The sequence below is a fragment of the Botryllus schlosseri genome, chromosome 4, assembly GCF_051294905.1.
Source record: "Botryllus schlosseri isolate E-star chromosome 4, Bs_hap1, whole genome shotgun sequence".
NCBI lineage: Eukaryota > Metazoa > Chordata > Ascidiacea > Stolidobranchia > Styelidae > Botryllus > Botryllus schlosseri.
The window spans coordinates 6,504,212-6,518,909 of NC_137239.1; the positions used below are offsets into that span (position 1 = coordinate 6,504,212).

Consider the following 14,698-nt stretch of genomic DNA (forward strand, 5'->3'; position numbering starts at 1 on the left):
AGGCGATGGGTCGTGACCGCTGGACATTGCATTGCGTGAGTAAAAGTGCATCAATGATATGCATGGCATATATGTGTGCTGTTACTGAATCAGTTTTACGATTTAGTGATCAATGCTATTTGTTGCGTGACAATGGGACTAACACGAATGGTTTGTTCACGAAAGTTTTGTTACTTCGCGATATTTCCTTTGTGAATTAATCCGGCACGTCCCTAATCACTCTTGTATATTCACAGCCACCCACAGCCTACCTTTGTCTTACTTGGTTCCAATACAATCCGAAATCCAGATGCGGGTCACCAAGCCATCAATGTTACGAGATTCTATACTCGGCGGGACTACGTGTTTCCTTACAATGACATCGGATTACTAAAGGTGCAGTGTCATGCGCCTCGATTCAAAGTAGAGCAATCTAATAGAGCTTGAGTGTAGGCCCAAGTAGCCTATTATAAATTCGTCTATCATAAAGTTCATTCCATTGCAGCAGTTGCTGTAATAGGCTGATTACGTAACTTGTAAATGAAGCATGCATATTTGTAATGTAATAGAGAGCAGTGGTCTTCAACCGCTACGCACAGTGAACCCCATGGCGGACAAAAATGCGTTGGGTGCATCAGCATGAAAAGGTACACAACGGCTGCATTACAAACTGTCGCACTGAAGCAGTGCTTTTGAACCTGGGTCATTTCCCTTTTTATTGGGTTCGCGAATATGCTGATCTCTTTGTTTTAGTAATCGGCTTCCCATAAAGTAGTGCCTGAGCGTAGATTCTAATCTATTTCAAGTAATCAGCTTTCCAATTATATGCATACGTTCAGCCGTGAGGGGACATGAACATATTAATTTTCTGGCAACGTTGGTACGCAACAACGCCTTAGTTGTATGCTTTAACGCAGTGGTTCCCAGTCGGCGGGGAATTCCCCACTGGGGGGAAGTCGATGTTTGGTGACGGATAGACGCATTTGGTAAACATTATATACAGGATAGTCTACATATTTACGGAGACACATGCGCGATTACCGTTACCAGTTACCTGCTCAGGAATGTATGTATCGAAAATTAATATTGCGCATTGTCAACAAAAACTCATTTTCTAACTATGGAAAACCAATGATGGCGTCACAGACGCATCCAGCACGACCAGTATGGCGTGAAATAACGTGTTCTCTAAATTTTGAGGGTTACCGGTATCGGTTCACTAAACGTTTTGTGTTGCAGTCATACGCGATTGTCTTGTGCACTGGTTTGGTTGACTGGTTGTGTGCCTGGTGTACTCAAACAAGCAAAGAGATACTCCGTAATGACAAAAGTTATAGCGAAATACGACGATAGTGTTGGGCAGTGGGGAATAAAGACTGGGAATAAATCTGAAGTGGGGAATGAAGAAAAAACGGTAAGGAACCACTGCTTTAAAGTGAACAGAGTACATCCTCACAACAACTTTCTGGGTTCACCACATCAAATAAGGTTGGATAACACTAGCCTATAGTGCTGTTGTTCTGTATAAACAAGGTGTGAGTATGTCCTATATGACACTAGCACGAAGCTTCGTGGTAAACAATTGGTCTTCTGCACAGAATAAACCCATCTCATTGATCTTTTCCACCCAACGCTCAATTGGAATGCGTTGACCTCCCTCATGCTTGTTAAAGTGGCAAATCTTGAGCTATGAAAATCAAGAAATTTCAAGGCTAAGACACGATAATATTTGCCTACAGCTGCAACACGACGCGGTCATTACGGAATATGTGAAACCTGTTGGCCTCCCGAGAGGAGAACTGGTTCCGGTGGACGCGACATGCCGGGTGATAGGATGGGGTCGAAGTACGATTCAACATATGTCTTGTTTTACCGTGAATTCAGATGTTCATTCAACCCATTGCTTCTCGTCCTTTTTCAGTTCGCGGCCAACTTCTAACACAAGTCTTATTGTGCGACCCACAATGAGACATAACTAAACAAATGAAAAACAAAGCAATGAGAAAAGAAACCATCTGTTCATCATAACACATGTAATTTGCTATCTATACGACAGTTCAACTTGTATATTTTATAATATAGTGGTTCTCAACCGCCAGTCCGCGACGTCTTTTCTGCAGGTCCGCACAAAATATTGAAAATTTACGCCTTAATTTCAAGACACAAGATGTTTAAGGCTTGTCTGATAACAAATTATTAAAATGCCGAATTTTAAACTGATTCAGAGCTTCATGTGCTATCATTAGGTCTGGAAACATGATTGATTTGACTTGAAATTCAAGGCGTCTCTGGTAACCACATGATGCGCAAGTCCAGTGCGAGCTGACTAGCTAAGCCGCGCCTTTTTCACAATCCTTCGTCTTGGATTCATTGGTCCACAGACTTCGGCGCGAAAGACTGTAATCTAATCTCAGCGATAACACGTGTATCTGGGCAAGATAATTTTTACTCAAATCAGCAGACTCGCTGCCGTAAAATTACATGACTACCATCCATGAAACTATTTAATCAGCAACAATACCTTGAAATGTCACTCTCTAGCACAGTGGTACTCAAACTGGGGCGCGCGCCCCCCTTGAGAGAGGGGGTGAAGCCGCCTGTGAGATATGAAGTTTCTTGAGCACGGAATGAGTTGAATATGTGCTGAAAAGTTCAAACAACGGCAATAATCCGAATGATACTACGATTTGAAATGTCATAGTTGCGTTGTTGCATCCATGCACGGGTGCTAGATTGTGACTGATTCCGGACCTGGCACCGATCAGAATATGTCTCTGAATTAGGAGTGACTGATGAATGCGTGAAAGTGTCAGGGGCAGGCAACCTGTGGCCGTAGAAGGGAATTTGTGCGGCCGTCGTCACGTAATTCAATTAGTATGTGTTGACGGCCGTCGCCATACAAATTGAAATTATGAAGTCAACCCCGAATTTTCCAGAGATTTTATTCAATCTTAAAATTTCTTTCGCGCCCGGCGCGATTCAATGCACCTTCATTTTTCTATTTTAATATAATAGCGCCCTTTGCAATGTAAGCCGGAATCGTGTGCTCCTCATGGAAGAAATTTGTTTCTGGTACATTTAAGCGATTCCAAAATATTTCGACTAGACCAGTGGTTCCCAACGTGGGCGATATCGCCTCCCAGGGGGCGATTCGGCGGTCTAGGGGGCGAGAACGGGCGAAGGGGGCGATAGGGGGCGAAAACAACGAAGGGAGCGATAGGGGAGCGATGGCGCGTTAATACGGCGATATTGGAGTCGGGACCGTAACTGCCGCACCCGAAACCCCCCAATTGGGGGTGGCGCCCGAAATTGAAGGAAGCCCAAAATTATTTCGTGAATGAACATGAATGATAGAGTAATTTTTTAGAAATTCATGCGACTTTTTCAAAAATATAGGCGCCCCAATGCTGGCGTCGAATGTTCCTGTCCTAGCGACCTTAACCCTATAGGACAAATGCCATCCCGCAAGGAAAAAAATATTTGCCAGTAACGAAATACCAATATGAAATCATGTGCGTCTTTTAGTTTGGTACGTTTTGACGACTTCCATATCTTCTGACATCGCAGATAATATAGGAGGTCCCGAAATAGCATCATGTAAAGAAGTCAATATAACAACGATTCCGCCTGAAGATGTTTAATTATTATTTAGGGGTCCTACCTTTTCCAACATACCACATCAACCATATTGACCGATACAAACATTAATTATATAAATTTGTCGCGCTTGGCGCGTTTTTGCGAAATACGGTGACTCACCAAACAGTACGTGAAATAGGGTATAGCTGATATGTAGCGACAAAAAGGCCACTTGCTGAGGGGGTCTGGGTATTGGTTTATCACCCTATGGGGCCAAAGACCAACATTTTTTAGGGGGGTGGGGGGCTGACGAAGTGCTGTTTTTCAGTTCCCAATATTTGGGGGCGATGATCGGTGTGGAGCTTCAAAAGGGGGCGATGAGTCGAAAAAGGTTGGGAACCACTGGACTAGACCGACAATCCTGTTGGGGAGGTCAAGAAATAACAGAATGCAACAAAGTTACTAATAACAACTGGCCCACCCGAAGATGCATTATAATTTATAACTTCCCCTAAATTTTCGAAAGCACTCCATCTATCAACTCTACCGGTGAATATGCTATTAATGAAACAATCCATTCGTGAATCTGAAAAATGTTCGCGATTCGCGATTCTCCAGCGCCCCGTTCAAAAATTGCCTGAGTCTGGCGCCCCCCTATTTTAACGACTGTAGTAACAAACAATGGGTATGTGGTTGAAGTCCGGTTTCGGGTTGGGAATTTACTATTAGACCACTCGACCAACTAATGATGTAATTGTATGTGCTATTTCGGGATCAAATCCAGGTTGTTATAGCAACCATCGGATAAGGCCTGTGGGCTCATAGCATTTGGTTCGAGATCGATGTAGGTCTACACATCCCGAATTCTCCTCTGCGATTGGCAATACGCGAAAGGTAATTTTATTGGGTTTTGTTTTATTGCATTGTGTGACTACTGTATCAACTGAGAATGTGGTAGAGATTTGCTAACATTAAATTTACTACAGCATCAAGCTATTTACTTTAACATGAAGGGGAGTAACAACTCTAAGCAGTATCATCTTTCATGATACGATGAAGAAATATTCTGAGGATTTAATTTTGTAGCTCTCAAATACAAGTATATTTAGATAATTAGTTTGGCTAAAAAGCTTTAAAACATTTTTAATGTACGAAAAAAATCACTCTCAAAAGTTGTGCGGTATTGTGCCTTTTCGATTTCGACACGCAGTGCGTTGCAGGATACGATACCTAGTTCAAGACATTTTGTGGAGATTAACTCGAGCTATCAGTAAAAGTGTCTGCTTGATAACATTTTCATGATTATAAAACACGACAAAACTGCGATACAATGAAAAGATAGGAAGACGTCTGAACGACGTGGAGTAGCTAGCGTGACGGGAGGGCTTTACCGGGAAATTTGCAATCCAAAAGTACGCCAAATTCATATTACATGAAGTAAATAAACCACTACATTCTTGGAAACATCGTCGGTGGATATTTTGCGATGGGCGCAACGACAAACGTTGTGATTTGACAGATTTTTACGAACATTAGTTTGCAACGAGAACTCAGGAATATATAGAACTATTGTTAAACTATATAATAATATGTCCTTACTACCCCCTTTGCTGCGAGACCATTTTTCTTCAGCGCCTCCCCCATACTGCCCCATGAGCCCAGTGCCCCCCATTTCGCCGGTGAGCGTTTCCACCCCCTGGGCATCGCTGAAGACAAGGTTAAAAACCACTGATTTAGATCGAAGTGGCTTAAAACGGGGTGGCGCCATTGGTTTTAGATTTAGCTTATGGTAACATACGCTTTAGCCAAGCCCAAGTGAGGAAATAGAAGGTATTAGACACCAAAATCGCTAAAATATGTATAATTGTATATGCTTCGTGGTACCATTGATCATGAATATATTTCTGACAAAAGATTTGACTGAAAATTTTTCTGTCTCTTCGTTCGATTTACCTATTGCTCTCTGTATAGTCCGAAATTCATTTTCAAAAGGTCTCTCAACAGTAATAACCTTAAATGCCATCAGACTATGCGTTTGGATTGCAAACAAACTTGGTGCTCTTTTTAATAGTTTTTTTATGTGGCGATAAGGAGGCCGCGAAATTCTCCACCAGCATCAAGAAGGGCGTGTCAAAAAGTTTAAGAGTCACTGCTCTAGTACCATACTTACATACTTTAAATCAGTGGTTCTTAACCTTTTTTCTTGCACCGCCCCCTTTCGATACTTGTCTTGGTCTAGCGCCCCGCATATATTACAGACGGTAGTAAAACAAGGGGCAAGAGTTCGAAGTCCGGTCGGTCTTTTCAGGTTGAGACTTCACTATCTGAAATAGCTTGAATCGCGCCCGTGGACCAGCACTCGACTAATAGCGCTATGACTATTGTACTCGTTATATTCGGGATCAAATTAAAGTTGTTATAACAACCTTCGGGTACGGTCTCCTACGATATGATCGAATAACCCTAACATGAATGTATTCCAAACAAAGCAGCCCGTATATTATATATCGTTCATGTAAGGTTGCCGGTCACGACACCAAACAATATTATCTTTTATGATACGATGAAGAAATATTCTGAAGATTTAATTTTGTAGCTCTCAAATACAATATATTTAGTTATTAATTTTGACCAAAAAGCTTCAAAGCATCTTTAATGTACGACATCGATGGCTGATGGTTCGAGTCTCGGCTCTGCCATGTTTCTATGTGTCGGAGGTTTATCTGGGCTCCTCATCGCCGATCCCGCTGTAATACAGCGCATTGAAAAGCCCAGACGAAGAGAGAGCCGAACTCGAGAAAGGAGGCAGCAAATGAGCCGACAAAAGACTGAAGTTCATGAAGACATGTCATTATGCGATTATGATATTTACTGTGTGGGCGCAAATAACCACGAGTTGCAACAACAACAACTCTCACTCTCAAAAGGGGTACAGGGCCTCTTTCTTCGTTCGACACGCCATTCGCTGCGGGATAAAATACCTAGTTCGAAACATGTTGTGAAAAATAACCCGAGGTAGCGTGATGGTTGTATTTTAAATGGGATTTGGCGATCTGAAAGTACGCGCAATTAATTCTACATTATTATAATAAAGAAAAGCATACATCGTCACAAGTTACAAACATTGTCGGCATATAGTTCGGCACAAATATTGTCGGCATATATTCATATGTCCATACTACACCCTTTACTGCGACGCCATTTTTCTTCAGCGCCCCAATACCGCCCCTTGAGCCCAGCGCCTCCGATTTCGCCCGCTGAGCGTTTCTGACCCCTTCAAGATCCAAATTGATCCTTGGGGGAGGGGGGGGACGCTGGTGATAAGGTTAAGAAACACTGCTTTAAATTCACGGCACATTTTAATGTTCGAAGGTACGCCAGTCCACCAAATATGTTTTAAAATTTTACTGGTCAACGAGGTGAAAAAGGTTGAAAACCACTGATGAAATAGATATATTCAGATCAGGTGTTGCTTTGTTTGCTTGATATTCCTACTTGGGAAAAATCAAGGAATAGGTCTACCTAAAATTGAGGTACCCCTATTTTCGACCAACCGCCACATCGTCAGTATTTCAATTTTTTATTTACACCTATGGAAATACTATCATACCTATAACAAGTAGCTTACGTGCGCCTCCGATTTCGCCCGCTGAGCGTTTCCGACCCCTTCAAGATCCAAATTGATCCTTGGGGGGGGAGGGACGCTGGTGATAAGGTTAAGAAACACTGCTTTAAATTCACGGCACATTTTAATGTTCGAAGGTACGCCAGTCCACCAAATATGTTTTAAAATTTTACTGGTCAACGAGGTGAAAAAGGTTGAAAACCACTGATGAAATAGATATATTCAGATCAGGTGTTGCTTTGTTTGCTTGATATTCCTACTTGGGAAAAATCAAGGAATAGGTCCACCTAAAATTGAGGTACCCCTATTTTCGACCAACCGCCACATCGTCAGTATTTCAATTTTTTATTTACACCTATTGAAATACTATCATACCAATAAGAAGTAGCTTACGTGCGCCTCCGATTTCGCCCGCTGAGCGTTTCCGACCCCTTCAAGATCCAAATTGATCCTTGGGGGGGGGGACGCTGGTGATAAGGTTAAGAAACACTGCTTTAAATTCACGGCACATTTTAATGTTCGAAGGTACGCCAGTCCACCAAATATGTTTTAAAATTTTACTGGTCAACGAGGTGAAAAAGGTTGAAAACCACTGATGAAATAGATATATTCAGATCAGGTGTTGCTTTGTTTGCTTGATATTCCTACTTGGGAAAAATCAAGGAATAGGTCTACCTAAAATTGAGGTACCCCTATTTTCGACCAACCGCCACATCGTCAGTATTTCAATTTTTTATTTACACCTATGGAAATACTATCATACCTATAACAAGTAGCTTACGTTAACCTCTTATGCATTTCAGCTGTTCCAAAGATACGCGAGAGCAAATCGGACTTACTAAAAGAAGCACGGGTTAAGGTGTTTCCAAATGATGCGTGCATAGAAATTTACAAAAAGGCTGGAATCTATACTTTTACTCGTATAAATGAGAAGCACATTTGCTCAGGATTATTTTCCGACGCCCACGGTCCGTGCTACGTGAGTGTATCGTCTTTGTTGATTTTTCGATGCTTATCTTTGACTTCTAGCTGTCTCTAGTATCAATTGGGGTGTCGATTTCCATTCTCCAATTAGCATACCATCAACCAGGCCACCAGTATACGTCCTATGTCCTGAGGGCCTGTAAAAACATAACACTGGTCAATATTTTCCCATTTTTTTGTTTTTTTATAACGATTAATTGAGTTAACTTAATTTGACGATGCCTATTCCGAATTTACCGTCAGAATTCACTTATCTCGTCACAATTTTTCGCAAAAAGCGAATGCAAATTTTACTCAGAAACGGCTCTATTAAGGGCGCTTATGCCCGTTTAGGTCCGTATATGATACGAAACACATGCTGCAAAGCTCTCAATTTACTTTATTGGATTTGAGGTGTTATTATCTTGAACTAAACCCTCCAAATAATCAGGATCCTCGGTATTTCCAAGAAATTTAGATACAACTTCAATGAAAGAAAGTTATGTAATTTTTCCAAATCCGCCATTCTATAAGAAAAAAGGGGTTTTGGTGAGTGTTCTGATTTGAGTTCCTACAAATACACTCTATACTGTATAAACTCAAGTTAGGAAACCTTTCGTGAATTTATTTAGAACATGCACTCTCTTTGGTCACAGCCTTTAAAAACTTTTTCATCAGATCCAGTTTAATATATAATGGTGGGAATACAACATCTGTAGATAAGAGCAGGCTTTGAAATATTTCAAAGCATGGTGTAAGATACTTCCTCATCGGCCGCTTACATTTAATTCAATGATTTCTACTGTCCCCTTCACATATAAAACAAGTATACCTTGTAGTTCTAGACCAGTGGTTCCCAACCAGGGGGCGAGCCCTCCTTGGGAGGGCGTGAAAGCATCTGAAGGGGAGAGGGGTGAAGAAGCGGTCAACTGAAAATGTTTTGCTCTCTGCGCGATTTACCTCCAATTCACGCGTGTTTCTCTATATATTGACTGAATTTCATATTTTTTAATTCTGTCATCAACAGTCATAACCTTCCATGCCATCAAACAATCTGTTGAGGTTGCTAGCATCCCGGTTGGGTTTTGTGATATGACGATAAGGGCGGCACGAAATTTTTCACTATCATAAAGGGGGCCGTGTCTAAAATAGGTTGGGAACCACTTTTCTAGACAGTGGAACCAGTGGCATATTTATGAGTTCAATATCAACGGAAACTTTAGACGTTTGAGTAGTTTGAGTACTATAGGCTATTCCAAATTTGAAATCAAAAGTTTCATATTCCAGTAAGACCCCTTGAAGCTAGTTGTACCAGTTACAGGGATAGAACCACATTGATTTGTATTGTGCGACAAAACAGCATTTAGGCTTGGTGCATAAATAAAGAGGCGCAATTCCCAGTTCCAAAATACTCTTCACCAAGAGAATATTCTTAAACTGTTGGTAAAACTTTTGAAGGCGATGGTATTGTGACATCTGACCCATGAGAAATCGGTCGTATTGCGCAAGTCAATTGGGATATTGAATTTTATGCTGATTTTTTACATTGAATAAAAAATACCACATGAGTAAAAGTAACAAACTTTTCCAAGTCCATGTGGCTCTCTCCAAACCATTGGCACACCAAATGCCAAAGATTTTTGTTTTCAAATGCTTCACAGCCTCACTATCGCTTTATTTTTTATTCACTGTGCTGTGAATTCCTCTTCTTCACATCGCCTAGGCCCAGGTGGGTGTCTGATTTCAAAGACTACTCCAATTCGTTTCGACGCCTTCCTATCTTTTCATTGTATCGCAGTCTTGTGGTGTTTTGAAAGGAAGAAAATATTACTGAATTGATACCGATATCAAAAAGTAGGCCTAGAATACTTACTTCTTTACATACTTATAAAATGGTTGTAGCTATGACCCAACAGCAAGGAATACGTCACAGAACAGGCTGTTTTGAGCACCGAAATGCAAAGTTTTAAATCACAGATTATAAAAAATTTTGACGTGATAGGAAAAAAGCGACTTCATATTCGTAATAAGCGTACGAAAATTGACTAATAAGTCATTATTTTGGCCAAAAAACTAAAATCATGTCGACCAGTGAATTAGGGCGGTAACGATTCGTGTCGGGTAGTCAGTGAGGGTTATTTTCAAGAACTGAAATTATATGCTTCTTTTTACGAAAAAGTATATTTATTAACCAGAATTATAGTTTGATAGTATTTTACCACCGTGTAAGCTTCGAAACCTCGATTGATCGTTTCACAGCATAGTAAACATTAGTGCAAAGGTACCTCCGTTATTGAAAATGACAATAATGTACGTCCTGCTCAACCCGTAGAATTATCTTTGATATATTGTGGAACTTAAATTATTTTCTTTGTGGTTGCGTAAAAAGTGCATATATTCATACTTTCGGTATTATATAAACTCCTATGAGATCATAACTCTGGTGTTATTAAAAAATTCGACTCGATTCGAAGCCGTATGCTCGATTCAGGATCGAATCAAACAAAGACTCGATTTTGCTCGGCCTTAAACATATTACAGTTACAGTTAATAGAAAGGGAAACTTATGAAAATCTTTGAACTATATTGTTGTCAATAAATTCCTTCGCCAATATGTTTTCAAATGTGTTTAATAACATGTGTTAAAATATTGAAGTTCAACTCTTGTGGGAAACCCCCGAAAAAAGCAGTTAAATTTGACGAATTCGAGAAAACAAATTAAAAAAACTATATTACTATTGCACATAACATTGATTTGAAAACAATTTGTTTCTATCACACTTGATGATAACCGGTTGCGCTCAATAACCATTGTTGAATACTCACGTCAATGCCAGGGTGACAGCGGGGGCGCTTTGATCTGCCAAAGATGTACGAGCTGTGGATGGTATCTGGCGGGGATCGTTTCGGGAGGCGCATGGACATGCGACTCCGCCATTTTTCCTGGTGTCTTCACTAATACGTACTATTTCGAGGATTGGATTCGTCAATACACCGGGACACCAAGAGAAGAGAGATTTGCGTGCTGGGTTACATGACACTAAGCCTCGTGGCTTATGAGCATTCCCAATGACAAACAGAGATCGCACATATAGGCCATTATTTTTCGACACTTATTTGAATGATGAAAGTACGGCAAGATTCAATAAAGGCATTGCCTGGTTCTTTATTTCTTCTTCAGAAATGCGCAGAGATGTTCAGTAAAGAAGTACTCCTACTGTTTCGGGGTATCAGTCAGGGCTTGCAAACACGTGCCAATAATACAAGTCGCTGTGGTTTTAGTGTTTTGGCTACCTCTGTACCTATTTCTGTGACTTTTCAGGTAAAACCAGATGCTTTTCATTCCTACGTGTTCTGCAAAATAGAAGGTAGTTTTAGGATAAATTTGATTCCCTTTTACGAGTGACACTATCACAAAGTTGTCCGAAATATCCCGTGCATCGCCGTAACTGAATATATATTGAGATATTGCATCTACGCCCTACATGATTCGTGATTGATGGTCCCTTCGTATTAGAGGCGGAGATGCAATCTGCAACAGCGAAAGTAGCCACATCTGATTTACTGCGCGTGTTCGACACGTAGAGTTAATTTACTTTCGAAGCTATTCGCTTGTGTAATTTTAGTCCTTTAATTTCTGCTTCCACTTGAATAGTCTTGACGTGTGTCAGGAATCGCTAGTTCTACTGCGAATTGGGAAGAATTATACCTGCAGTACTTTTATTTGTACAAGAACACCAGTTGTGACCTCTTTGACCATATGCACTGTATCAATTTACATTAGCGATAGAACATTATTCAGATCGCATTCGTCAGGAAACGATTTGATTAAAGCATAAATATTTATGACCCAACTTCGAATACTGCGACAGCAATGAACTATATATCGGTGATTTTGTACGTCGATGGCAGGGTGACATTTGAGGTTCTTTGATCTACCAAGGATATTCAACTTGGCGATGGAGGCCTTCAGGGTCGTCTCGGGTGGTTCGAAACAATGCGACGCCGGGAATGTGTCTAATCACCCAATAAGGGCAGTGCGTGAGAACCTTGAGTGCGTAGAACTAGGATAGCGATAGCGAATAACGACGCCAACTCATTACTTACTTACGCGAGTGGATCTCGGATACCCGCTTCCGAAATGAAGCGATACGCGGCCATATAAGTCATAGTTGTGTAAGCGTTACACACTCAGAATCGCACATGCTATCTTTACCTGATGTCGGTATCACAGAAGCCCTTGGTTTAGAAAATTCAAAACAAATTTGCTCAAAAAACAGGGATGATTGATTTACGTTAATGATTGGTTGCTGACTCGAGTCCGACTCGAGTCGTGATTTTCCGATGACTCGACTTGACTCGAGTCATTTTCTCAAAATACAGAAATGACTCGACTCGAATCGATCTGTGTATTGACTCGACTTGGACTCCAGTCATTACGCATGAATCGGACCAAGTCACATGACTCGAGTCTCAGACGGCCAAGACAGACATTTCATTGAAATTCCGAAGAATAGTCAAGCAACCACGCTGTTAGTATTTTGCCTATTGGTAGTGGCAATTTAAAATGCCACCAGAAACTTTTAAAGTGGGGAAAAGGAGTATATTTTAAATGTGAACCATTCAATATCACCCGAGAGAGGTATAAAAAGGGGTTTTACCAGTCTTTAACTCGAAACTGAGCAGTCAACGCAATGACTTGGACTCGGACTCGAGTCATAATACCATGACTCGAACTCGACACTCTGCTCAATGACTTGGACTCGGACTTGACTCTGTGGTGAACTAAAAATGACTCGACTTGACTCGACTCAAAACTAAAAAAGTGAGATCGACTTATGTCTCGGAGCTTTGTGACTTGGTTACAGTCCTGCCTGCAAGCTAATGCTTCGAAATATTACATCATGACTCAGGATCTCTGCATTGGAAACACTGAAGTATACCACCGTATACAATGATATTTACTGCGGTTTATGTGTAGACATTGAAGTAGGCCTAATAAAATTGCTGTTCGGAGATAGGGTTTTGGGGCTAGGGGAGATGTGGTACCGATGGATCAAAAATTGGAAAATGATCGCGGGCCTCAAAATGTTCAGCCGAAAACAGCAGATCTTTTGCTGGCTCAGCACTTTGATACAAGCTCTACCTATCGCGCACATATACATGAATATCCGTCTTTCCAAAAAATATTTATGGACGTTCAAAATTTGTTGCTCGAACGTGTCATCGGTCCCCACCCGGTGGGTCCAATAGCACACGACCCGGGGACCTATGACACATATACACTAAAAAACTCAGATGAGACAACTTTTCTTGCTCAGTATCATAATTCAAGCTACAACAAGCCAACGAAGAATGTTTGATCGCAACCATCACAAAATAAAATAAATATTAACTCAAATGTTGTCATAAAATCAAGTTTCGATTTAGGCTCGGACTTATAAATTTGAGGGTACATACATATTGCCCGAAAATCGACAGTGTGACTTCCAAATACCTCGTTATAGCGATAAAACATCATATGCAATTATTACATAAAGATTTTCTGTACGTAGACATGTTTCATTTGTTACAGGATTAGTATGCTTGATTATTTTGCTTGATTTGGCTATTGTATCATCGGTTCCCATCCTACGAATTTTATACATGGATCGAAAAAAATTCCACTCAAGGAAAGTACTGAAAAAATAATAGGTGCCATTATATAGCCTGATACAAGCCCTACACTTCACAATAAAAATGATTGCTGGTCTGTTCGTGTTGAAGGCTACAAAGAAAAATATATATGTCGATCTAAATTTAGTTTACACCCCTCAAAACAAAAAACATATCTGAGAGACCCCATAGCTCACGCACGTCGAATTTTTTTGTATGTGAGGAAAGATTTTGCCAGCATGCAATTGTAGACAGGTTCACGGAGTATAATCATGGAATTATCATGGAGAATTTTCAAAGTATTTTCGGTCCCAGTGATCCATCGGTACCACATCTCCCCTACATCAAACAGGTTGTTTTCTTTGCCTTAACGCAGTCAAAGATGAGCATTGATTAATTTCTATAGATATTTTTGAGTTTGTGTTTTGCTTGATTGAACGCCTCGTCAGTTCTGATTACAAAAACATTTTTCTGTCGCAATATTTTACTATACCAGAGTTGGTCGGAGTAATCTGCGTTACTACATAAGTAGAACAAGTGACACCTCACATTTCTACTCAATTACAAGAATAAGTTGTAATTTCGGAGAAATGTCAAAATTACTTGAAGGCAAAGTCGAAAATGAAAGTTTGGAGAAGGGCTAAAATATGTGTCTAAGTATATTTGGTCGTGTGTGTGTGTGTGTGTGTGTGTGTGTATGTGTGTGTGTGGTGGTGGTGGTGGCGGTGGTGGTGCTGGTGGTGGGGGGTTCTCTACTTACATAAATTACTCGGAGGGGGCTCCATACAAAATCGCAAGATGCATCTACTCGGCTAACGTAAAATAATTATAATGCCATTACTCATTGGTGAAATCTTCGAAAATATATTCACAGTATGTATCATGCAGTCAGGGCAT

General features: G+C 40.6%; 1 protein-coding gene across 1 annotated transcript; it reads left to right on the forward strand.

The window, feature by feature from the left end:
- Nucleotides 1–219: 219 nt before the first annotated feature.
- Nucleotides 220–11,315, forward strand: LOC145437983 (glandular kallikrein-3, submandibular-like; the record flags this gene model as incomplete). Its single annotated transcript, XM_080315349.1, has 4 exons — nucleotides 220–375; nucleotides 1,719–1,824; nucleotides 7,987–8,162; nucleotides 10,984–11,315. Coding segments are annotated over 4 exons (639 nt in total), but the record flags the coding sequence as incomplete, so codon positions are not given.
- Nucleotides 11,316–14,698: the final 3,383 nt, after the last annotated feature.